Here is a 26,893-nt window from a genome sequence, read left to right as displayed (position 1 = left end):
GTGTCGCGCGGAATCGACGCATAGCTACAATTTATTTTGTGTAATTTATTTCTGTTTGTTATATCTACGGAGACTTGAGAGACTCTATGTGGTGATTTCTTGTAACCATGAACGAACCAAAAGGCGAGATAAGATTAACGAGAACATTTATTAGCTTGCTTACATCCGACTTGGATTTTACACAAAAGGCATCTGAAATCGTAATCAATTGACGAAAAAAGTATACATTTATCAGATAATAAACAAAGACTCATTTTGTAAACAATTTACCTTTTGTATATACAACTGACAAGATTACCTTTCAAATTATAAACAGACTCAATCTCAAGCGATCTTTTGATCATCGGACATACAAAAGAAATGAACAGATGCGTGGTTTACAATAACGAATATGATTAATCTTAACACTCTACTATGTCATCCAAACGAAATAGAACTGATTCTTCTGCATCAAACAAGAAAAGGAAAACTTTATTTTTGGAATGTAAAGTTAACATTATTAAAGACTTCGATACAAAAATGAAAATTTGTAAATTGGTGAAGAAGTTTGATCTACCAGAATCGACGGTCAGAACAACTATAAAAGGTAAAGAAAAAATTCTCGAATCTGTAAAAAATTCTCAATCTTTAAATTCAATCATCATTCGTAAACGTTACGGTATTATCGCTGAGATGGAAACAATGTTAAAATTATGGTTTGATAATCAAGTTAATGTGAAAAATTGTATAATAATATAATTTGTTATACATACAGTATGTTTTATTAAACATTTTTTTATAAATTATTGTTTTCTTTAGTCTCCGGTCCCAATTAAAAATAATTTGTATGTATTTATATGCAAAATTATACCCTGACTTACGTGAATTTGACTTACGCGGTTATCGCTCGGTCCCACCTATCGCGTAAGTCCGGGGTATGACTGTATTTATAAAACTTTCTAATATCAAATATTATAATCAAATGATACACCCAGATTATTATTGAATTATGATATGGCTAATTAATTAATAAGATATTGAGCAATTTGAACTGGAGATAAGCAGTTAAGCTATCATCTCTTGTCAAATATAATAATTAGAAAAAAAAATATTTAATTTAGGATATTCTGGAAGAAAAGATTGGTCCAGAGCATGATGTGAACTTTCAGCTCCTGCTTCCTGTGCAGATGTGTTAGCGGTTATGCTATATAGATCTCTATCTGATCTTTACTTCCATACAGATTAATTTAGATATACTAGTCACTCACTGTAATTTAGAAAGTCATACTGGGGATGACTGTGTTCATATCTCTCCATTGCCCTCAATCAACTTAAGCTTTCATTTTGGCATGGTGTATATGTACTGTACCACCCAAAGGCAAAAGAAAAAAAAAGCTATCTCCAAAAAAGTCGAAAATCAAGTTCTGCACTTAAGATCATATCTAATTATTATCCTTTATCAATACTGGCTAATATCTAGCATGAAAAATGTTCTGTATTTTTATTTATATTTAAATGATGAAATATCACATAATATGGCAAATATTGTTAATTATAAAATAACTAATTACTTTTATAATAATTTTTTAAATTTAAAACACAATATTTTAATACCATTCCTATTCATAATTATTCAAATGTTTTAATTATTGTTTTCTTTTTCTTTCTAGTCATTGCATTTTTAATATAAAAATGGTTAAAATTGATGACATTGAAAATCATAATGAAGCCAGAATTAATAAGTGAGTATTTAAAATTTTTTCCAATAGAAATAAACATCTTTTAATTTTAGTGTTTGTTAATTAGGATCGAAAAAAAGAAATGATTACCTTGTGTTTGCAAAATGTATTTAAAGATAAACTTAAAATTATGCCTAAAGCTATACAATATAAAGATGAAAACACCATTATAACTGTATGAGTAGTAAGCATTATCAGTGTAGATATGTGTAATAAATCTGCATAACGTTGCATGGTGGTGTGACATACAGAGTACTGATACAAAAACAGTTATAAGTTAGCCAATTATTGGTTTACAGTTATGAACTAAAGTTATACAGATTATGTACATACCAAAAACAGTAAGACGACAGAGTCGCAGGTGCCAGCATTACAACAAGGTGCTGGGAGCAGTTTGTGTAACAGTCCACATCTGGTGCACAAGTGGTGACAAGTAAGGAACCAAGTCCAAGCGTTATTTTTAGTTATTTTTTATTTTGCTTTTTATTCTATTTTTGTTTGGGCTTATGTTTTGTTAGGACGAAGGTTTCCTCACCACTCACCTTAGAAACTTAAAAATAGAAAAAAAGAGAACCAACTGATCGACAAAACAAAACAGCGCCATAGAAAAAAACTTGCGCACGTTTGCGCTCCGAGCAGAAAAAGTAAGTCCGTACCGAGAAAAGGTGGGGAGACCTCACAAGCACAACTTAGGAACTTGCTAAACCTTAAAGAACAAAGCATCCTGAAAAATTGTATAAAAGAATAATGTAAAAGGTTAGCAAGTATTGTCGGGAAATAGGCTGCCAGGCAGAAAGGAAAAGTTAACTGTTAGCGATAAGTATTTAAATGAGGGGAGTGATCTCAATCAGAATTGTGACATCACCTCATAGTATAAAGTCCGAACCTCAAGTGAAGATGACTGAGGTGAGCTTCTGTTAGCAATGAGCATGGTGAGCTTCGTAGCAGCAAACGACAAGATGTGTCCGATAGCAATAAAGTGGTTCCAAGGCGATTTTGAAGTTATTCGATTTGTGGATCGAAGATTAGAGAGAGTCTTATATTGAGGTGACAATTAGGACCTTAGTTCATAAGAATTGTTGTACATAAGTTAAGTCTTTGAAATTTTTGCCGAGTTCCAAAGGGGAATAGATTTATCAATAAATTAGCAAATAGATTGATTTGAGTTTTGTTGGGTTGATTCTTATTGCTTTTTTCTTTGAATAAATTTGTTGTTGATTGTTACTAAATTTTTGTACATAGTCGTTATTAGAATTATTAAATATTGAATTTGATTTTGACTAACTTTGTCATTATTTAATTTGGTGCACGCTTAAAGTCCAGGCCTGGCACATTAAAGCGAATTCATGTAAAGTACCCATTAGGTAACGGAGATTTCCAGCACAAAGTCGTGTCGCTAATCATTGTAAAAGGCGTGAAAATAACTTAGTACTTTACAAACATATGATACAATTACAAGTTTACAACAGTTTTTAACAATATATAGTTGTAATATTACAAAGATATTTAGTTTTTAAAAGATATAATTGTGCTATCCTTTGTCAGTTTTAACACCCAGATTATCATTAATTCTATTAACATATAGAAATTTTTTTAAATCAGTAATGTTCAAAATATTTACGTTTATAGGTATTAGTTTCGAATTTTAGTGCTTTTATCATACTTTTATCTATTTCTCATCCATATCCATGTAGATTGCAGTGTTTAACAACTGCAGAGTATTTATCGGAATTGTATTTGATGGCATTTATATATTCTTTTATACGAACTTTGAGGTATCTTTTCGTTTCACCTACACAGGTCATAGGGTTAGTACAGTTGCAGTTAAACCTATATATCACATTGCTTCTTTTTTGCATATTTGCAAGAAGTTTTAGAATAAAATTAAGATTATAATACTTATTTGATACAAAGAGAGTAATTGGTCAGAGGCAACCTCAAAATCTTTACCTTTTGTTTAGAGCACTATAAAGCAAATTTTACCACATCCAAGGTCACTTGTGATTTTATAATGGCCCTACAGTACTGTGTGGTTTAAATTGAATTTTTGCTGAGGCTTACATATTGCAAAGTACTGTACATAAAAGAAAATGCAAAGATACATGTCAGAAAATTTTGAGTTGCCAGCACAAAGTTTTAGTTTACAAGACACAGACTTTCATCACCTCTGGTAATGTTGACAGTTAAGAAAATTATTTCCCACTTCAAAACATTTCTCTGTTTATAAGTTATAAATTCATTCATTGAATTTAAAATAATACAATGATGGGAAGTACTGTACTACAGCATGTTAGCTAGCTGTTTTTTTGTTTTGTTAACAGGTTGTCTATTCAAAATGCACCATATTTCTTCCTACTTTTAGGCTAATGTCAGAAGAATGTGAAAACACAGATGTTATCTGTTTATTTATGGTGGCAAAGTCGTTGGTCAGACAAGTGCTGTTTTTCATGGAGCCTGTTAATAGCTTTATTTTGGATGCTGTATGTCAACATGAATCTTGTAGATTGTCATGTGCTGTGTTTTTTATTACGTAAGAAGTATTTAAAAACAAAAAAAAGACATAGGCAGTATTGGATACACCCTTTTGATAGTTGATAGTAGCTGGTCTTCCTTTTTCTTATTTCTGTTTTTATAAAGTTCAAATGAAGTTTCAATTCTGGCCTCTTACTAATTTGTATGATCATTTTTCTTATATCAAGTGCAATTTTTAAAACACAGCAGGAATGACACGACCCAGTATTTCCTTGAAACAATGTTACCACATCCACCATTTTTCATGCTCCTCTGACAACTGTAGGCTTTGAGTGTATCTCTCAGTGCACAACAGTCATGCAATGTCATAAGATTATCACAGACGATCCTGTTGCCCATCCATGCCGTGTGACATGATTTTTCTCATCTATGTCCACCTGACTGCTCCCATATGGTTTTGTAATCTCACGAGAAATGACAGATGTGAAATCACGCTTGTCTGACATTAGCCTTACACTTACTTTCCCTTATTTTGTAATAGTATGTTCTGTAGGATTAACTTAACTAAGATTGAAAAGTTACTCTTGTAGGCATCTTGATGTATTTTTGTTAAAATTATGTACGTTTTTCACAGATTTATATTGCATGATGTTTTTAATATAATTCTGATGTAAATTAAAAAATCGTTGTAATAAAGTTACAGGTGGCCCTCAACTTTCGCACAATTTGCTATTTCACACATTAAAAATTCAACTTATTAAATATTTTTGTCGATAATAAAAAAAATTTGCTTCCATGCAGAACGTTAATACACTACAAAGTGCACTAGCTCACACTATGTTCTTGGACACACATTATTTCCTACAATAGTGGACTTTTTGGAATCCTAATCGCTACTGTATTGTTCAGAGCAGGAGGTCAAAACAGTTTCAGTCTTGCGTTAGGGTGTGCATCAACGTATTGTGTATTTTGCCAATTTATTTGTTTATGTTTAAATATTTCGTCCTTATAAATGTAGGAATAATGATTGAAATAGAAAACTGAAGAACTAGAAGTAGCAATAATCTTCCAGTGTCTTCAAATCGTCTTCAAACCATCTTCTCAATAGAATGATAATGTTCTACAATTGTAACGTCTTTTCTTAACCGTCGTCTTGTTTTCTTCTTGTGCCATTCCAACTCTCGTCTCTTCACTTTGTTCCAAAATCCGATGTAAATTGAGAAACATGAGTGAGAAACGGAGAAACTGCAGTGTTGATGCGAACAAAAAGAAATTAAGGACTCATAAACTTCATACAATCGAGACAAAGATGGAAATAATTAAACATTCTGAAAACGGTGAATCTTTTGATTCAATTGTACGTTTGTATGATGTAAACCAGCGTTTCTCAAAGTGGGCGATAACGCCCCCTTGTGGGCGCTGGAGGCTTTCAGGGGGGCAGTAGAAGGCTCAAAGAGAATTGGGGGGTGTTAAGGAAATATAGAGGGGCGACGGCAGACAAATTCTATATATAAAAATTCGATGGAATATATATAAAATGTTGACATTTTATAATATATATAAAATGTTGACATTTTATATATTTTTTATTTTTTATTGAAGGTCACAACTTGAATATTTCTAACACATTGACTTTTATTTTAGCTCAGCGTTTCTCAAAGTAAGCAATAATGCCCCCTTCTGGTGCGATGAATATATCTATGATAGAGGCAGGGCATTGAACGGTGACCAAAGGCAAAATTGGGGCTGATAAGAGGAAACATTGCGTTTAATGGTTTCCAGATGATGAGAACAATGTACAGTAAGGGCACAAAGTGTGAGATTCATAGAAAAGTTTTCCTAAGAATATTTCCAATCCTTTTCTCACATAAGAGAAAATGAGTTAGGGGGCGTTCGGTATAACTTTATGGAACAAAGGGGGCGGTGGATCAAAAAAGTTTGAGAATCACTGATGTAAACAGATTTACAATATGTGCAATTTTGAAAAATAAGAGTAAAATTAAGGAATAAATATTTAAAACACAGTTTTTGGTGCATATTTCTTTACATCTCTCTACTTTCAAACATTCAACATTTGCACATCATTTCAGGAACCAATTATGTACAAAAGTCGAGGGCCGCCGGTATCCATTAAAATATAATAGTCATGTATAGGTATGCATTTATATTATTGAATAATACTCAAATTTGTTTTATAAAATTGCAAAAAAAAGAATCTGTTTTCTACTTCAGATACTTTTAATACCTATGTGAAACCCAAACAAATTTTTCATGTATATTTTTGTTTTGCAATATCATAACTTTAGAAACTGTTTAAAATGTTCATATCTTTGCAGAAACTTAAATTATTGTACGCAAGTTAAAAATTTATTATTTGGAATAAGATTTATAGACTAAAGTTCTTTTTATACTGAAAACTTTGATAGATTATCATTCTGCGATTTGGCCGGCTCCGAAAGGTCTTCAAAAACACAAAATGTCGGAGAACGTCTAAAAGAGGCAGGCAACATAAATACATCTTTATTAGTTCTTGGACGCTGCATCGAAACTTTGAGACAAAATCAGGTTCACAAGTAAGTTTATCAGCTGTTGATGGTAATGGTGAATTTATGTGATGATGATGATGCTTTGCAAAGGAAGTGTATAAATTAATTGAATAAATTTCTATTTCAGAGAGAAGAAAGTTATACCTTACAGAGAGAGTAAATTAACTAGAATATTCCAATCTGTCTTTACTGGAAAAGGTCAAGCTTTGATGATTGTTAATGTGCATCAGTGTTCTAGTATGTTTGATGAAACACTTAATGTAATGAAATTTTCTGCTATAGCAAAACAGGTATTTGAGGATTTAAAGTTTATAACTGAATGGAATGAAATGAATAATAGAATTTAAGCATTTAGTTTTGTGATTTTATATAGTAATCATTTAAAAATTTAATAAATAATATAAATTTAAGTTGTAATTGGAATATAAACTACCATGAACAATGAAAAAAAACTAATGAAAACAAGATGATGATTACATCATACTGCATGGCACAAACTGAGTTAGAACACAATTGGTTGAAAAGGTTTCATTTGTTATTTCCGTTTTAAGAAAGAAGTTGCTTGGTCAAACAAACTGAAATTCAGCAAAAGTTGATGTTTTCAACTCCTAACAAACTAGACGAATAGTCTAGTTTGAGATGTGGTTTCTTAGAATAATGGAAAGAATTAGATGGATAGATAGAATAACTAATGAGGAGGTTATGAGTAGATTTTAAATGGAAAGAAACCTGATTATCAGCATCTAGAGAAGAAAAACAGCATATGCTAGGCATATAATAATAGGACGCTCAGGGGAACTGATGAAAATTGCAGTTCAAAGAATGGTAGAGGGCAGACGGAGAAAGGGAAGACCTAGGTGAATGTCGCAGAACATCATCAAAAAATGGACTGGCTCAAGCTTGGGAATAGCCTACAATTCTAGAGAGTGGAGAAGAACTGTCCATCAACAGCAGCAACCCTCTGTAAAGAAGTTAATGAATGAATATCATAACAGATGGTGCCACATATGCAGTTTTAAATATTGCTGAGACAGTTGAGCAACTCTGGATTTTTTTAAAATTTTCCTAGTAACATTCTTTTAGCTGCACCATTTTATTTTACTTTCTCAGCTATTATGTATATAATAAAGGAAAGTATTGTAATCATGTTGAATTTGTCCCTCTGGGTTTTTCTGCAAATCTTGAGGCCTCCAAACCCAAAAAAGGAGAGTAAAAATTCCTTCTGTATGTTGCATGTTTATTTCATTTAATACTAGCTGCAAGGACCCGCTTTGCTGGGTTTTTATTTGTATGTAATATATTTTTATATATATATATAAGACTGTTTTTCTAAGTAATCTAGAATCTAGCTGCAAGGACCCGCTTCGCTGGGCAAAAAGTAACGATAGTGAAGATTAAGATAATTACATTATAGCTAATCTTACCCGTTTTCACAGAATGCAAGAATTAGGTTCCCCGTTTCCAGACTAATTAGAGAATTTTTACGTTTAGTCAAACGAACAAATTTCAACGTTTCTGGAACATTTACAATCATTCTATAATGGAACCAATATTCGAATTTTATGTTCGAATTTAATTCGAACAAATTCGAACAAAACATTTGAAATAGAAAGCTACTTTCAACCACTTTCAGCCTCATATCTCCCACACTCTTATAGCTATTGAGATGCAACCACCCCTATGCACGAATGGAGACTTGGGGCTACCACCACATACAAACACCATTCACGTGCGATGTGTAGTTTTGGCAGAAAAGTGAAATATAGGGACATACATGTCCATTTATATATATATATATATATATGTCAGGATGAGATAAAGACTAAAAAATTAAATTTGGTATGGTAACTTGTATATAAGAGGCATTGATGATGATAAATTTTGAAGTACTTAACTTGAGGGAGAGAGGGAAGGTTGTACGTCACATAAAACTATAAAAGTTATGTTTTTAATAATGTCTCATAATAGATGTGCCATACACAATTTTTTAACTTTGAGCTTATTTATACTATTTTTTCAACTTAAATATTTTTCTAAATGGAGACTTATGATAATTCAACAAAGTTATTTTTTTTTAAGGTTTTTTTGTTGTTTAAATTTTATATTCTAGTATAATTGAAAATTATTGGACTTTCTAATGGTTTTCTTAACCTCCTGTTCATCTGCCAGGAAGTCAAGCAAGAGTCCTTGCCAGCTTTTTTATAAACTTTCTCTCTGTCATTCAGAAAGTGAGATCTACATGATTTGGAAAGTTATGTTTTTGGTGGAATCATTTACATGATACACCTGAGATTTTTATTTTTCACTTGTGTTTTACAATCTACTTGGGGATTCCTTTAAAGTTTTGAGATTCTTTATTGATGTTAGGTACCTTAACCAAAGGTATTTTACATTAATATAAGAAATAATAATCTGTCAAAAAACATTGGTAAAGCCATGCAAAACAAATATATTTATTAGAGAAGATGGAAACTATTTTTTACATCAGCAATTATTCAATTTATATTTAACAAAACTGATATTAGAGAGGTTTTATCAATTTGAAATGCTCATTCAAAAACTAACATAGGAAATACATCTGTACACAGAATAACCAGTTATTGTTAGTGTTTAATCTTTCAATGTACTTAATAGAATGCATTATGCTTATTTACTTTCTCACTACTGCTTAGTAGCAGGTGTTTCAAACGTGGTTTTTTTGCCGAATGCTCTTACTTTTATAACATCCAGTTTAAATTCTATGGTAACAAAGTGGAACTTTATGCATTTATCTCCATTGCAAGATTTACTATTATGTTTGGATGCACCAATTGTAAAAGTTCATAAAAATTGCAAAAACATTACCAACTTCAACATTACCTCACAAGTGGCAATGAAATCTCAGAATTTGCACAAAATTTAATTCTTAGTTGTAAGGTCAAATTGTTCATAAGATGAATGTTTGTAAGTAAGTAAGCACCTGTATTTAACCCTTGGATGCATGTCATGTTGGACTTATGTGTAATGGGTCAAAAAGATCAAATCATCTCAAACTAAAACAAGTGTACTAAATAAAGTATTTTTTGATAAGTCATCTTTTATTGCAAGTGGTTTATTGTATAGTAATCATATAAAATTTCTTATATAGGTTATTACTACAGATGTAGTAAACACAAGCAAAATAATGGATTGTCTAACTGAAATATGGATAAGAAATAGTAGTAGTTGGACAACTTTCAATAAAGGAAGAGCAAGAAAAAGTTCTTCGTTTACAATTGATGAAACAGTGGAAGAGGAAGATGATGAAGATCAAGACAGAGATGATGAACAACGTATAAAACTGTATTATGTAATAATTTTTCTTATAACGTTTATATATTAATTTAGTAATTTAATTCTGCAGAAAGTTTTAATCAATTAATTATAAATAGTAAACAAATTATTAGTTTGTCATTGCATTGAGATGATTTTATTGGTGAAAGAAGCATTTCTTGCAATTTAGATGAAATTCGGCCTGAAAATATTATTTTCTTTAGTTATATTATGATTCACTAAAATTATCAAATTTATTAATTTGAAAAAATACTACTTAAAATATTGTTATATTTATAAATATTATCTCATACTTTATTCTTTGCTGTATTAATACTCATAAATTGATAGGATTTGAATTTAATTTTTGTTATATTCTATTGAAATTGAGGATGTAATTATTGCTTATTTGAAAGTTTTATACATTGAAGTTACTTCATAGTCAATATTTTATCATTGGAAACTCTCAATGCAATGACTAATATGAGAAATATTTACTGGCTTTTGCACATGTCATGCTGTTATATCTATGCAGTAAACATATATTGGAAATGTTTTAACATTCTCACTATTCTTGTATATTAGAGTTGACCATTGATACATAAAGTGCAGATGATTCACTCAGGATGGAACACCTACTTTTCTCAATACCTCATGATTGCACGGTTACATTTGAAAAACACAATGCAAAATTTATCTTAGTTGACTGCTTTGTCATGAAATGATTGTTTGTGTTTCATGTTCGTCTTTTCATTTTATACAGAAATATTCCATGTAATAAGCATTCAGTCCCAAGTGAATCACTCTATAGAATTTCTTATTTTAATCATGCTTATTATCAGTCGTTTAATGTTAAGATTAGCACACAGCACCCAAAAATACATTTATAACTGCTTATTATAATCGGAATTTTTATTGTTTTTTTATTGTCCTCAGGTAAATAGGTATTTTTAAGCTGTCTTTTTGAGCTTTTTCTTGGCAAATGGCTGATAACTTGTTATCAGTCTTAAGCAGCACTTCAAATGTTAAATGTTACTTGTTTTAATCATTATTTTCTAGCAGTAGAGTAGTTTAAATTGCTGGAATTTACTTTAATTATATGCTAGCTGTTGTTCTTTATTGTATTGCATAAGACAGCAGACAAACAATCCATATGAATAACAGCATATAAAAAAACAACAGCTGATCTGTGAGAAGGTTTTGTAGTGACATTTATGTGAGATGCTGGGGCAAAGGGATTCCCTTTAGACCACTTAGTCAGCGATGATTTGGCAAAAACCGCTCATTTGTCACTGGATGGCTGATGAGGGTCTTAAACAGTCGAGTGGGGAGCACAATGGGTAAGTTGGTAGGTGTTCAAAGTTTCATTTAAGTCTGCACCAGGTTTAACAATATAACAACTATAATATATATCTAAATGTAAGACTACAAGCTAATCACGAAATACACAACTAAGCTAATCATGTCATCACATTGTTTGTGAGGTTTTTGGGATTTTGTTCCCATTCTATTTACTTAGAGAGTTTACATATGGACTAACAAGATACCTTCGAGAAAGAGATGTCCTCTGGTATGGTTGAGGCATCTTTGTAGATCATCTGGGCATTTGGCAGGTGAGCTGAGGTCAATGCTCGGAAATGAGCAGGACAGGAGACCTTTTTTTATGGGGATATTTACTCCGAAATGTGGCGAGGCTGGAGCCTTGGGCTGAAGTGTCCGCCTTATATGTCCGCTGGAATATGGCATCTTGGGATATGTCTGCTGGAGTCTGTCTCGAATATGGTGAGGCTGGAGATGTCCACTTGGTCTGGTCTCTGGAGATGTCCACCTCAAGACTCAAGTTCTAGGCCTCCTTTTATTTTCTTTAGGCCTGGGAAAACCCATCAGGTGATTGGATGTTTGGAGACAAAGTTGCAGATGTGAGGTTGGGCGTCGATGATGTTAAACTGTCATTTAAACGGAGCTGACAATACCATATTTGGTTCAAGACCTGTAAGATTCATCCTGTTTACTTGTTCAAAGGTTGACTTTTTCCTCTTTTAACAATAAGTTGTTATAACTTAACACCAGATTGTTATAATTTTTTAGCAGTTGTTGATGAACAGGGTGTCATTCAATCCATTTTTTTGTGTGATATTTTTTAACGATTGAGATGGAGAAATAGGCTAAAAATTTCTTTAAATTAGGTCAAAATTAGATCAGCTGTCTCTCATTTATATGAGAAGCAGGTGGGTAGAGCGTCAAACTCTAAACCCCTTTGGTTGGAGACAGGTTGTTGAAACCCGCTTACATCACTGGATGGCTACAAGGGTTATGTTTTTCGGAGTGGGGAGCCTGATGGTTAAGTCGATAGGGTGACCATTATTCCGAGTGAGACGGGTGGACAGGTTAACAAAATAACACATTTTAATATTAAAATAAAGCAGGTTACAAAACTATCTGCAATTACAATTATTAGGGTGGTACAAGTATACTTATACGAGCTGATATCTACTGACTCTAACTTGAATGCTAAATGATTGAGAGAATTTACAACAAGCAGTTAATTATCATACCTCTTTTTGGAGTAATGGTCATTATTTTGACACTAAATTATCTGTGGAGGACAGGGAAAGAGCTTTGCACAAAACACAAACAAATATATATTTAATCCTTTGGGGACTATATGGCGGGACGACTCTATATGGTTGTCTTCAGAGTATGTTCGCCCTGACTAATAGGCACCTGGCCATTATATCCCCATCCAGTGTGGTTATTTGGTCAGGTGATCGTTTATTTGGCAGTGATGACATCTAAGGTGTTGTTGCTAGACGATGAATGTTACTCAAAGTCGATTTGAAGGCTTAGTATTTCCTTCGATTGTTTTTAGATTTTCCTTGTGAACTAAGTTAAGTGTCAGCTTTCTCACACTTCACAATTGGTTGTTTTAACATATTTTCGATATTTTCGTAGGTTGATGCAAGGGGAGAAAGGACTTGTTGATGTGAGGCCGGGACCACACACCCTCCTTTGGACAGAAACCGGCTGTCGAGCTAAAGTCAATATATCGGTGACTTATTACGTAAATAGGACCGGTGTGACCAAGGAACGGGGTGCGAGACGATTTAATTGTCACATTCCAGACCTAATTGACAGATCCGCGATCGTCAGTCGTGAGAACGAGCGAGGGATCGACCGTCAGGGAAACTTTGGACGGTCACTGTACAGGTCCTGCTGACACTCCTGTGGAGGGGGCGGCGGCTGAGATGGCTTCCTCCTCTCCGGGACAGAAAAACAGACATTAGGTAAAATTTATGGGACCGTCATCTGGGAAAGGGCTTGACCCGACTCCGGAGGGGAATGGCCCAGACGGGGACATTCAGCCCGAATCGCGTCCCTGGCAACCGACCAGGGACCGTCTAGCAAACCACTACCCCCATACGGAAAAGGCTTTCTCGTGTCATCCTGACAGATCACAAAAAAAGCGAGGGTCATAACCTTTTACCTTAAGGGCGACCTCCTTGCGAGTTTAGGTTCGGGTACACCGCATCCTTACAAATGGGGACTATCCCCACGATGGTGTCTCCCCAAGGGTGCCTGTTTTTTTTTCACTCCCACCTTACATTGACAGTTAAAATAATATTCAGTATTCTCCCGTTTTTAAGTCTGTGGGAAATGGATGGGAAAGGGAAAGTTTCTGCAATGCATCTTTTCATAAAAAATTATAGAAAAACAGCCACTGGATTCTCACATTTACATAAATTACAGTGGACTAAATGTGTAAGAATGGAAGAGATGTTTTAAATGGGAGCAGAAAATGAAAATTTACAATACCAATTTTCCACAAACATTATAGTTACCATAGTTTTTAATTAAAATTATCATATTGTTCATAAATACTTTAATACTTTGCTAAGAAATGTCTAATTAACTATAAACATCATCATCAACTGCAAAATAATAGAAAAAACAATATATTGCTCTTCGAGGACTGTTAACTTTCTCTGTATAACAATTAAAAATACTTCTTTAACTGTTAATATACAATTAATTTATGTTAAGTAGTGAATATGATATTGATAAAGAATAAATATTTATAGAAGTTTTAAATCATGTATGAGCTAACTGATTCTTCTTACAGGAAATGGAACAATTGGTAAAAGATTTAGAAAAACAATTGGTAGAAGCTAAAATAGCAAATGCTCTTATGGAGTCACAAATTCGTGAAGAAGTTTCGGCAGAATACGCAGAACACATGAATGAAATAGAAAAAGCTTACAGGTAACAAATTTTTAACAAAATACATTCATTATTCTAAATTAAGTGGACAAAAAAATTCTTTCTCTTATAATGCAATATTGTGTTTGTAAAAATTGCAGCATTATGTAGTTTTGCAAAATTATTTATTATATTTATTCCATATTTGAAAAAATTTGTATAACATTGATGTTGACATTTTCAATTTTATCACAGAGAACAGTTAAGAAAAGTACAACAAAATGCAGACGACTTTATAAGAGAAGAAATTGAAATAGTCCATCAGAGGTATAATGATTCTGAAGGAAGCGAAGATGACGACGACGACAGTTACGAGGAGGAAGAGGAAACAGAAGAATTGAATGAAACAAGAAATTTTGAAAATACATCTGTACAAGGAATTCATGTAAGTTACTTTTAAATTTTATAATAATTGATTAAATTTTAAAATTAACACTTCACTACTTTTGCATTTATCAGAAAGAGGAATCGGAAAATGAAGATGAATGCGCGAAGGTGACTAATGTAAGTTTAACGAAGAATGAGATTAGGAAAAGCAGAGTATCTAGAAATAATTTGTTACTTGAAACTGAGTTAATTTCTCAGTTTCAGGTAACAAATTAAAAGAATCTTGAAAAGAAGAAAAACATGTTGAAGTGATTATATTACTTGTAAAAAAAAAACTGATTTATATGTTTGCATTTTTAATAATTTGTAATGTTAAATGTTTTGATAATTATACTTGTACGTTGGAGAAAAATCTTCAGGAATCTATTTTATGTATACAATATGATCTGCTTATTGTAAACATAGATATTCAAACTTGTCTCAAAACATCTCTCTACATATATATGAAAGTTAAAATATATACAGTATGTCTGTTAGGTAAAAAATTCCTACTGCTCACCATATCTGCAACAAATTTGGCATGAATATTCTTGAACACTAGAAAAAACACTCCCAACTTATTAAACACAAAACTTATTTGAAAAATATATTTTTCAATCTGTTTGTAATAATTTATAAATATTTTATGATGTCACTTAATTATTTTTGTCCATTTGTTTTTATTAGGATCAACCAAACGTTGAAAATAATGATGATATGAATAATGAATTAATCAGTCAGTTAACAGTAATGAAGAATGAAATTACAGATATAAAAACATTTAGAGATAATTTGATTCTTGAAAATGAGAGGTTAAAAGCTGAATATTCTAATGAAGTGAAACAGGTAATTTATATTTTTATTACCCTATAATAATAATAAATTAAGTTCTCTACTGGAAAAAGAATAAAATGTGCTGCTGTCCAGTTAAGTGTATATCCTCAATGAAATATAGTAATGTAGGTCATTGAAGATTATTGTTATTTTTTCTGCACCTATGGTATTGTAATCAATAATTTCTCTTAATAAATAGAAATAGGGAGGACAATAAATATATTTTAAACATGTGCAGAATGATAGAAGAATATATAAAATGTTTTTCCATTTACATCTGACCATTTATTATTTACGAATATATTTTTATAATTATGCTATCATGGAAGAAAAATTCTTAATGTTTTGCATATTGAGGCAGATGAGATCATCCAATAAAAGGTTGACTCTGCCATAACACTTATGTTTCAGAGATAGACAAGGATGAAATGTTGTGACGTATTCAATTGAAAATTCAAATTGAAAGGGCTAAGAACGCTTTAGGACTAGTGTAAATAATATATAAATGATAGGTATATAAATGTGAAACATATAAATAGCGTTCCATTATACTCTCAGGCCCAGACTTAATGTATTAAGTGAGAAAATGTTTTAAGATTTAATTTACTGAGTTTCCTATAATAACTGACTAGTTCAAAATAATGCTTGCCTTTTCAAACACCTTTATTTCATAAATTGCTATTTAATGAGGGAATAAATGATCACCTCTTCAGTATGTAGGATATAGTATTAATGGGATAAAACAACACATAAGTTGGGCAATGCTTCCTAGGAAGTACTTTCTATGGGAAACTAGCTCCTATTTAAGTGTTGCACATGTGAAGAAAACCCAGAAAATTCCACTCAGTCAGATTGATTGTGAGGTACAAGCCTGCGACCAACTATCAGTAATCACCAAACCATTGGTCCGAAAACCACTTTGGTGGTTTTATTCCCTCAGCCATTAGTGAGGTCCTCTTCAGTATGTCTTTTCCATGAGGTTTACAACATGGTTCTAGGGTTGACTATTTGTATTAAGATTTTCTGTAACAGTGTAGTAGACACAATAGTTTCAAATCATTTTCTGTATTAGTTTTTATGTAAATCATCTTTATTCTTAGATTTTCTCTAATATATATGCATACATTATAATATTAAAAGGTAATTTCAAAACCTACTAGTTATATCATTATTTTTAACATTTAAATTACCTTAATTCAGTTATTGTTAGTATGATTTGTGATTTTAAAATTTATTGTGAACAAATTAATATATAATTATCTGGCTTTTAATTTTAATTAAAATATTTTAGGCACGTGATAAAGATACCGAGATTTCAAGGTTAAAGGAAGAGGTGAAAAATCTAGAAAGTCAATTTTCTAAAAAGGTAAATAACTCTATTTAGCGGTTATTGTATAATGTATAAAGTTTGATTTCTAATGATCTTCACTTAATGGTACTGCTTCCTTTTTTTTAATTAGTAAAGAATTATTTTTTATAATGTATTATAATCAGTTTAATTTGCAAATTTGTTTACATTAGCAACATCTAACAGATATTAACAAATGACAGAGTGAATAGATAGCAAAAGTCTTTTTGAATTTGTTTAGTTCTAGTAATCAAGAGAAGACAAATAATTTATTAAATGTATTTGAAATATAAATGATTTCCTAAGTTTAAAAACAGTGAAAACGTTTGCTCTTATCATACTTAAAATTTAAAAAGGATATTAAAAGAAATAGTTGTTGTACTTTTGAATATATACTTGTCAGTGGGAATGAAATATGTTAAAAATTTGTTTTTATGGAAACTAAATGAAGCATTTCTTATGGAATCCAATATATATATATATTTTAGAACATATAAATAAATAAATAAATTAACTTTACAAAATAAATGTAAAATATTAAAATTACTTGACTTTATAAATCTGAAATACAAGTTTTGGAATATATCTAATCCTCAATTTATACAGAGATTGATTCTATGAAAGTTACATGTAAATTAAAATTGTGTAAACCTATTCCTTTATTTTTCCATGTAAGTATTGTGGAAATTCAACTTCTGTTCAGAATTTCAGTAATGGTGATGGAACTGTGTGTATATTAAATGATTCCAATTTGTATTTCTTTCTCTGGTTTCTCCCCGCCATGCCAACACTTCTTTGTTGTTTTGGTAATGATGCTTTGCCTGCCTGCAGAATAGAGGTCTCTTGGCTGATGTTGGGACATGTACTGCACAGTGGGAGATGATCAATGGACTTGATTGGGAAATTCTGGATTACTTGGCCTACAGTTTGGAACTGTCATTATGTAATTATCATACATTAGGTCTTTGAAGGAAGTGTTGGTAGACGGGAGATTCATCCCGAATGCCAAAGCTATAGAGATTGTCGTGTAGCAGACTTGACGTCAGCTAAAAGATTTTTATTCAGCAAGTATAATGTTGTTGCCATAATGATATGAGAAATGTCAGTATGCAGAGGAGACATACTGTAGAAAGGTACATAATTTGAGACTATGTAAAACACAGATTCGTTGCCATTACTGAACTTCTGGGCAGAAGTTGAATTGTCCTTGTATTAATTTATTTAATTTTAACTTACATAAAACTTGCATGAAACTACAGGTATTCGTTGCTTAATGCTATTTTGTTTAATGCAGGATTTGATTAACATGCAAAATTAACTGTGGCAATCCCTTTATATACATAGCAAAGGTTTTAATTAATATAGCTTTAACAGTTGTCTTTATTTAACATAGATATGTTTTTCTCAGTAAACAAGGTGTTAGTAAATCTGCTATTTTTGTGCCAAGGGTGATTTCCATTAGAGATAGATAGTTTAATTACAATAATTGTGAAATTTACATATTACTGCTGATGCAATATTGTATTCTTTATTTAGAAGATAATTTTAAAACTTTACATTTTGTTCATGTAAAATCAAATTGAAATGTCTGCAGATGAAATGCATATCATTTATATTATGCTTTTTAAGTTTTGTAAAGCAGTGGTTCTCAACCTTTTATGTCAATGTACTCCATTAGCCCTTAGTTGTTTCTCAAGTACCCCTTATATTTTTGTATGTAAATTTTATAATTACTGCGTTAGATATATACAGCCCTTATAACTGAGCACCATAAAAAAACTCTCACTAACTAACTATAATTAAAAGTGGATTACTTATTTTATGTAAATAATAATCAATTTAAACAGGCACTGTACATACATTTATTTATTGTTATTTGATAAGTATATTATATAAAATCATAGAAGTCATTTCAATACATGCATAAATTACATATCCTAAAAATAATTATAATTCACAATAAACAAAATTTAAATTATTCTACAATAATTTCTAACAATTTAATGGGATATTTGTTGCGATAAATCTTCAGCAATTTTTTTCAAATTTGGTTCCCACTTTGTTAACTGACAACGAATGTCTGCTGATGCGTCAAGCCTGTTTCTTTTTTTTTAGTTTTTGTCACAAATATGTTATTAAAATGGTAAAAGTTTTCTTTAGACCTTTTAAATTGGACCTTACATAGCTTTAGCTCCATCAGTGCAGATGTCAATGCACTTTTTCCAATCTATTTCATTACTTCGAATGAAATCATTGATTTTATTGAAAATATCAAAACCCGTAGTTGTATTTTTTAGGTCATCACACATTAACAAATCTTCACAAAGCTCATCATTGTACTGATATTTCACAAAAACTAAAAGTACTGTCAATCCGCTGACATCGGTGATTTCATCTATTCTAAAATTAATGCTTGGTTAAATCAAAATTTTACTAGACTACAGGTTCACTTGGCACTAACAGCACAAATAGACAGGTAAATCAAGTGGATAAACAAATTGTTTGAACTGTTAAAAGGGAAATCAGTGTTCATACTAGGATATTTTAAAGCAAGTTTTTGTCATTTCTTGTGTTAATAATTTACAGCAAATTCATTAACATGCGCCATTTTATAATAAAAGTTAGATGTACTCCTTCGATTTACGCTCGTACCCCTAGGGGCAGATGTACCCCCGGTTGAGAACCACTGTTGTAAAGGATATAATGCTATACAAAAAAAAAAAGACTCAACGTATGGAAAAGATGCTCCTTTATGTTGAACAAGTCAAATGTGGTTTCAAAAGTTTTGTTTCGGAAATTTTGAACTAGAGGATACAAAACACATGGGGCACCCAAAAGCTGTTGACAAAGAGAAATTTTGGGTAGAAATTATCAAAAATTGATGAATAACAACTCATGAACTTGAACAAATTTTAGTATATCACTGACATGATGATTGTGTTCCACATGCATTAAAGTGAGAGAAACAAACTGGATTGAGTATAATTTTGTCTGACAAGCTGTAAAGTTTCATTTTAATTTTTAAATTATTTACTCATATTTATCATATAAAACTTTTCTTATTGATGACAAAATTAAAATATTTGTTATTAACTGAAAATTTGTTCTAGGAGGCCGTGATTCTTAGGTTGGGTACCAATGTACAGTACAGTAATACCCCAAGTTACATAACATGCAGCTTACATCATTAAAATGTAAATTCCAAAAATTGGAAAAAAAAACAGTAGAATAACATGTAATTTTACAAAGAATTATTCTTTTTAAACATTCATCCATTCTCTCTCTTTCTCCTCCCCTTTCTTTCTTTTGCACTGTACTGATTTATTACTTTATTGCTCTGCTAATCCTTTACTTTTCAGTCTAATTGTAAGCACGTACGCAAGTGTACTGGGCACTCTTTCTCGTAAACAGTTCTTTTATACAAAGAAATAAATAATAATATATGTACAGTACACACATAATACAGTACAGTATAATAATAAATACAGTATTGAGTTACTAATTACGTAGTTACACTTAAGCAATTCACAATTTTGAGTTACATAAAGGTCTATGGTCTGCATTACTTATGTAACTCGGGTTATTACTGTATTTGATCCGATTTTTGATGTACACGATAGCTTCAAGGGATTAATCAATGTATTTTTTCTAATCAAGGGATACCTTGATTAAAAAATTTAGTATGCAAGTTGAGGATTAGATGTATATAAAATAAAATACAAACTCTTCTTTTTTATTTTTTATTTGTTTCAAATATATTTTTCTGTTTCTTGTATTCTTTAAAAGAATTTATTATGAATTAATTACATGATTATAAAGAATTAATCATGTAATTAATAATTCATTTTAACATAAGTATTAAAATATTTTAGAATTACGATCAAGATGATGTAATATTAAAACTGAAGGAAAATGTGAAAAATTTGGAAATTCAACTGACTGAAAAGGTAAGTACTTTTGTTTACAAAATTATAAAAATGTGAAATGAAGGTTTTCATATATCAAGATGCAATTTTTGTTATGATGATGAGAGGAAATTCTCAATAAATTTTAGTATCATAATATAGTAAAAGTAACACATTTATCATTTAGTATTTGACTGTAAACGAGACAAATCTTTACAGATATTGTAAGAAAAAAGTCTTGTAAAAATGGCTTTGTCAGTTTTTGGTTGTAAAATATCAGAAAACTGTAAAAACAAATTCACATTTGTGACAAAATAGTTCTGTAGTGACAATTTGCAACAGACGTTTTCTTGTAGGCTACTATTTGAAGGCCAGAATTTTTTTCCCTTGCATTCTCAATTTAATAATTGAGTTGAACTATAGGAAGAAAAATCCTGGTTTCTACAGTAGTCTATAAGAAAATGTCTGTTTCAAATTGTTACTTTAACTATGGAACTATTTTTTCACGAATATGTATCTATATTAATAGTTTACTGATTTTTTTTTTTTATAGACCAAAGAAATTTAATAAGTTAAAGCTGTTTATGTCAACATGTCCATTTGAGACTCAAGTTTGATTTGTGTCAGAATTTTGTGTAATTCTGACACATTCATGAAAAATTATAAAGTTTTGTTCTATTACATCACCCTGCCAAAACTATTAGACCACCCTTCAAAAATATTGATTTTGTAGTTATGATTGCATATAACTATTTTCAGTTACCTTTTAGAAATTTCCTGTATTTTTTCTCAAATTTCAATATTTAACAGAAAAAATTTACACAATAGAATTTTAATATTTTAACATTAGAAGAAAAACTTAAATAATTTGCATATGAAACAAAAATTTTAAACCAGTAAAATTCCTTGATAAAAATATTAGACCACACTTGTTTAAAATCTTGTAGGACCTCCTGTGGCTTTTATTAAAGCTGTAATTTGATTTGGCATTTGATCTACAAGTTATTGATACACATTTGGTGTAATTTCATTCCCAACATGTTTGTTGCCAATTTCAATTCTTGCTTGTTGTGCGGTTTGTTTTAGATAATTTTCTTCAATAAATACCACAAATTTTCAATTTGATTTATATTGGTGGCCATTCTATAGTCCTGATATTGTTTTCTAACAATCATTCCTTAACTGATTTGCTTTGGTGACAAGAAACATTGTCCTCTTGAAAAAACATTCACTGTCTCAGAAAATTACTTTTTTTCAATCATCACATTTCTAGTCTTTATATTTTTTTGGCCCAATTTAGTTGCAGTTTTATCTGTTTGGGTGTAATCATTGGTTTAGTTTTTACTTTTCTGGAATGGTAACCAACAGAAGCCAAACATCTAATAACTTTTCTTGAAGACACTTGGACTCCAAATTTCTTTCACTTTTTTGCAAATTTTCTGGATGGTTTGGTCTTCTAATTCTGATGATTTTTTGGGTCTGTCAGAACAATGTTGATTTTTGACACATTCAGTAACTTAAATTTTCTAATGATGTTTTGAACTCCAGTTTTACTTACATTTAGCAGTTGCAGTTTTGTTTGAATAATGATATTCGAAGTTTTAAATCATTTCCCAGCTCTTTATTATGACCCATGATGCTGTTGTATACTTGCAGTTTATATGTTTAAATGAAATGGTTTATTTCTAGTTTCATTAATTTCCCCAAACATGTTAGAACATTTCACATCTATTCTATTTATAATCAAGTTTTATTGTGAAATATTTTCGGATGTTCTTCATATGGTCTAATACTTTTGTCAAGGAATTTTGCTAGTCTAAAAGTTTTGTCTCACACATGCAAATGATTTTATTTATTTTTTTCTAATGTTAAAACACATTAAAATTTTGTGTGAATTTTTTTTTTCTGTTAACTAAATATTAAATTTTAAGAAAAAAAATACAGGAAATTTGTAAAATGTAAGTGAAAATAGTTATATGCAATCAAAACTACAAAATCAATATTTTTGATGGGTGGTCTGATACTTATGGTAGGGGTTGTACATAGTAAAAAATAGTAAAAACGTTTTTTATGTAAAGTTAAATATACTTATTGCTTGTTGATGATATAAAAAAATAGGAAGTTATTTAATAGGAAAATAGGAAATATTATTTAATGGTAATGATGAACAAATTTACAGATTTAGATAAGTAAAGTATAAGTGCATGATATAACAGAATGAAAGAAAAAACTTTAAACTATGGTTGTGTAGAAATCTGTTTTTAAAAAAAATATATGTAGTTTAGTTATTAATGGAATTGTGGCAGTCGGTAGTCCAAACTAATTGTAAATATAGTAAAACCTGCATAAACTGAAATCATGCAGTATTGAATTATTTTTCCATTTTTAACAGGTTTGAGTATTTCTTTTATCTTTAAACTACACCAGATAAATCTACAGATTTATTTTTTTATGGTAAAATCACTTTTATGTATGTAATTAACACATTTTACTAGTTGTTGCCTATTTTGAAACCGTGTCTTCTTTTATTTTTTATTTTTTTTATTTATTTTTTAGATTGATAGACACTAATCATTTTGACATCACTATTTCTTCTGTAATATCTGGGCTAATACGCATTTTGGGCATTTGCCCCTCTCTGTCGGCTTTACTTTTGAGATATCTTGTAAGATGTTAATAAATATACATCTTACTTAAAAATTACACTAGTTACGGTTAAAATTTTTAAGTAAGATGTATATTTATTAACACCTTACAAGATATCTCAAAAGTAAAGCCGACAGAAGAGAGGCAAATGCCTGAAATGTGTATCGACCCAGATATTACAGAAGAAAGAGTGATGTCAAAATGACTAGAGTTTATCAATGCACTTAGTTTTGACACAAAAAAAGTTTTACTAGGTTTAATCCAAATTAATCCAAGGTGATTTCATCTAAAGACAGGAGCATTCTGAGAATTAAGAATCATTTTATTGTAAATGTTCTTGTCATTCTAAAAAAACTTGTGCTAGGTATTCAATATGATCCTTATGAGCCAGTGGACAAAACAAGCTAAAAAGTGTCTTGCTCTGCCATTGGAAATTCTAATTTTGTTACAGTAATACAGAGACTGAATTATTCTGTGATCTGACTTTTCAAGGAATTTTAATGAACTAATATTAATTAGTGCATTTACTTGAATCTTTGTAATTATCGATATATTTTTTGTATTGATTTTGTTTTTGACACTGTTTCACATAAAAACACATAGTTAATTAACAATTAACTTTATTCACTCTGGAATACAACTGACTGGGGTGACAACTCACACAGATTGCCTCAGACAAAGAAAAGTACATTGGAAATTCCCACTTTGACTTGATGCCTTCTTGTGACAAGGCAAGTTATAACAGATCTTCCCCTCTAAAAGTCTCAGAGATGTCCAGATAGCGTTCGTATTCTAGAGCTGCTCCTAACCAGTAGTACTCCGTCTGGATGTTGATTATTCTGGGATGCTGGATGTAGGTTGTTCTGACAAACTGGATGTTGCCTGTTCTGGAGTGGTTGTTCTCTTGAGCTATCAGTTGATCAATGTCGTCTTTCCACAGTTTTTTCTGGTGAAGCTACCATATATGTATATGGTCCAGTCTTTCTTGTTACCTTATCTGGTTTCCACTTCTTTGTGTGTCTATGTAGCACCTGTAATTGATGATGTCCCCTATCTGGAATTCTTGTATTCTTGTTTCCTCTTTTCTATCCTTATATAGGTGTGGATTTAGTTGGTCATAAATGGTTCGTAGTCTCCTTCTCATCAACAGTTTTGCTGCCATTTTTCCTGTAGTGTTCCTAAATATTGTACGCAAGCTAAACAAAAGTCTGACGAGCAACACCTTGCTTTTCTCGTGGCTACTATCTATTCTACTAAAGAAAATAATTTGTATAAGAAGAAATGACTCAAACTTGCTCATATAATTATATGTGATTAGTTAATTAAGAAATAGTAAACATGTAATCCAAATTTGTTTTGCATTAAATATGAATCTAATGTAATTTGTATTAATAATTCCAGAATAAAGAAATAGCAGAACAAGCAAATGTCGTATTGAAGGCTGGAGAAGTATTTTCTGAAAAAGAAAGTGAAATCATAAAATTGGATTCAATAATTAAATCTATTAAAGAGCAGAATGATTTGCAGGTATTGTATTGTTACTAAAGGAATGCTTTTTGTTTGTTGCTATAAAGTATTCTTGTAGATTTTAAAGTAATACACATACAAATAAATATATATATAAACATCTCAAAGACTGATTAGTTTTTAATGAAACCAAATGATTGCCAGATTTAAATTGGGTTACTTTATCACTGTTATTAATTAAATATTGAGTAATTTGGTACTAGAGGTACTAAATACTAATTATAATTGTAAAAACAGGACCTTATCACATTTTAATTTCTTAAAAATTTTCAACAAACCAAACAACAAAAAATGTTCATTTCATGATGAAAAGTTCCACAAAGGAGTTTCTTCTCACAGTTGAACCTTCTCTGTAGACTGCTGTTGGAGTTGGAGTTTTATTTTAGTTTTGTCAATCTCTTATTAAATTTATCTTTAGTATTAAATTACTCGGCATTTAATTATTAATAACAGCAGTAAAGTAGCCTGATTTAAATCTGACAATCATTTGGTTTCATTACAAAATACAGTAGGACCTCCATTATCTGGATTTTCGATTATCCGGATTGTTCGAAATAAAGAAAAATTTTACGAATTTGCTGATTTGCACTTGGCGAATTACGACACTGTTTATGTACGTAATGGAATGCATAACTTTTTTTGTTTCAACAACCTCTCACCCAGCACAGTGGTTGTAAACTCTTAAATATTTTTTACGTAGTAATAAAAATATGACTTGACATACGTATTTATAAATAATTTATATTCAAATTACATCATTTCTATGACCAAGGACGGCGTACGACGTGGGCCACCGCCTATGCCTCGCGCCTCGAAGGTTTATGCATTACTTAAAAGCCGCGAATGCGACGAAAAAATTTTACTTGTCATAAAGCAATAAATACAGTAGTTTGTCAAATTTTTATTCATAAAAATGCAGTTTCAACTGCTTTTTATTCATAAAAATGCAGTTTCAACTGCTTTTTATTTTATAAAATCCATCTTCTTGCGCCACCAGAGGGCCTTTTAAACAATAGGTAGTCTGTTAGCGTTGGTCAGTAGTAGTCCAAATTCAATAAAAATGTTTGTTTCTTGAAAATTTGATCACGATTTAAATACAGTATTTACTTTTAATATTGCCGATATGTCATTGAAAAGAAAACGTGTTGTATTATCATTAAAAGACAAATTAAAGTATTTGTTTCGATTATCTGGACTACCTTCATCCCCAATTAGTCCGGATAATCGAGGTTCTACTGTAATGTACTCTCACACAGTCTTTAAAGGGAATTAAATTCAACTTTGATGATATAATTTAGTGAAAATGTAAATTTTATCAGTATATTTATACAATGATCATAATTTTGATAAACTAACCATTATTTATAGAAGGTTTGGCTTTTCAAAACATGTGAAATTTTGTTTATGATAAGTGATAAATGATAAATAGCATTTAATTGGCAATTAATGAATAAATCTATCAGAAGCTCTTAATAGAGACGAATGTATTTTCTATGTAGTGCAAAAGAAAACAATTAATAATGTCTATAAAAATATATTTTCTTATATATATCTATAAGAAAATATCATTTTCTTATAGATATATATATATAAGAAAATGATATTTTGTTTTTCAAACTCCATGAAATTTGAAATCAACTACTAAAACAGAAAGATAATGCCGAATTAAGTCAATCAAAAATTATTTTTACAGAAACACTATTGCGTTTTTGAAGCCATCAGATGTTTATTATGAATTCATTTTAAGAAATAATATAACACAATAATGATAGTAATGGAGAAATTTCTTAAATGCTTGGAAAATGACTGTTTTAAGTTCATATTACTCTCTCGTCACAAAAATGTTCATATTTCATCACTTTTCATGGAACATCTGTCAAATGATTGTTTCAAATTTCATATTTTCCTAATTAGAATTTTAAATATTCTAAATTTTCTTAAATATCTCTATTGATATTAATTGGAATTGGTGTGTATCTAATA

General features: G+C 30.6%; 1 protein-coding gene across 4 annotated transcripts in view; it reads left to right on the top strand.

Annotated features, from left to right (window-relative positions):
- Positions 1-26,893, top strand: part of LOC111613531 (kinesin-like protein KIF20A) — an 83,359-nt gene that overhangs the window by 39,808 nt on the left and 16,658 nt on the right. For all 4 annotated transcript variants that reach the window (XM_023354877.1, XM_023354876.1, XM_023354874.1 and 1 more), the window contains exons 8-18: positions 1,650-1,721; positions 6,617-6,763; positions 6,864-7,026; positions 9,864-10,064; positions 14,148-14,287; positions 14,480-14,669; positions 14,744-14,788; positions 15,338-15,496; positions 16,776-16,850; positions 20,705-20,779; positions 24,785-24,910. In XM_023354877.1, coding sequence (XP_023210645.1) covers positions 1,650-1,721; positions 6,617-6,763; positions 6,864-7,026; positions 9,864-10,064; positions 14,148-14,287; positions 14,480-14,669; positions 14,744-14,788; positions 15,338-15,496; positions 16,776-16,850; positions 20,705-20,779; positions 24,785-24,910 — 1,393 coding nt within the window. The remainder of the gene's footprint in view (positions 1-1,649; positions 1,722-6,616; positions 6,764-6,863; positions 7,027-9,863; positions 10,065-14,147; positions 14,288-14,479; positions 14,670-14,743; positions 14,789-15,337; positions 15,497-16,775; positions 16,851-20,704; positions 20,780-24,784; positions 24,911-26,893) is intronic.

The sequence above is a fragment of the Centruroides sculpturatus genome, unplaced genomic scaffold (genome assembly GCF_000671375.1).
Source record: "Centruroides sculpturatus isolate CEXI.00-Female unplaced genomic scaffold, Cexi_2.0 scaffold1871, whole genome shotgun sequence".
In the NCBI taxonomy this organism is placed as follows: domain Eukaryota; kingdom Metazoa; phylum Arthropoda; class Arachnida; order Scorpiones; family Buthidae; genus Centruroides; species Centruroides sculpturatus.
The sequence above is the reverse complement of the archived record's forward strand: the minus strand, read 5'-3'. Positions and strand labels throughout refer to the sequence as shown.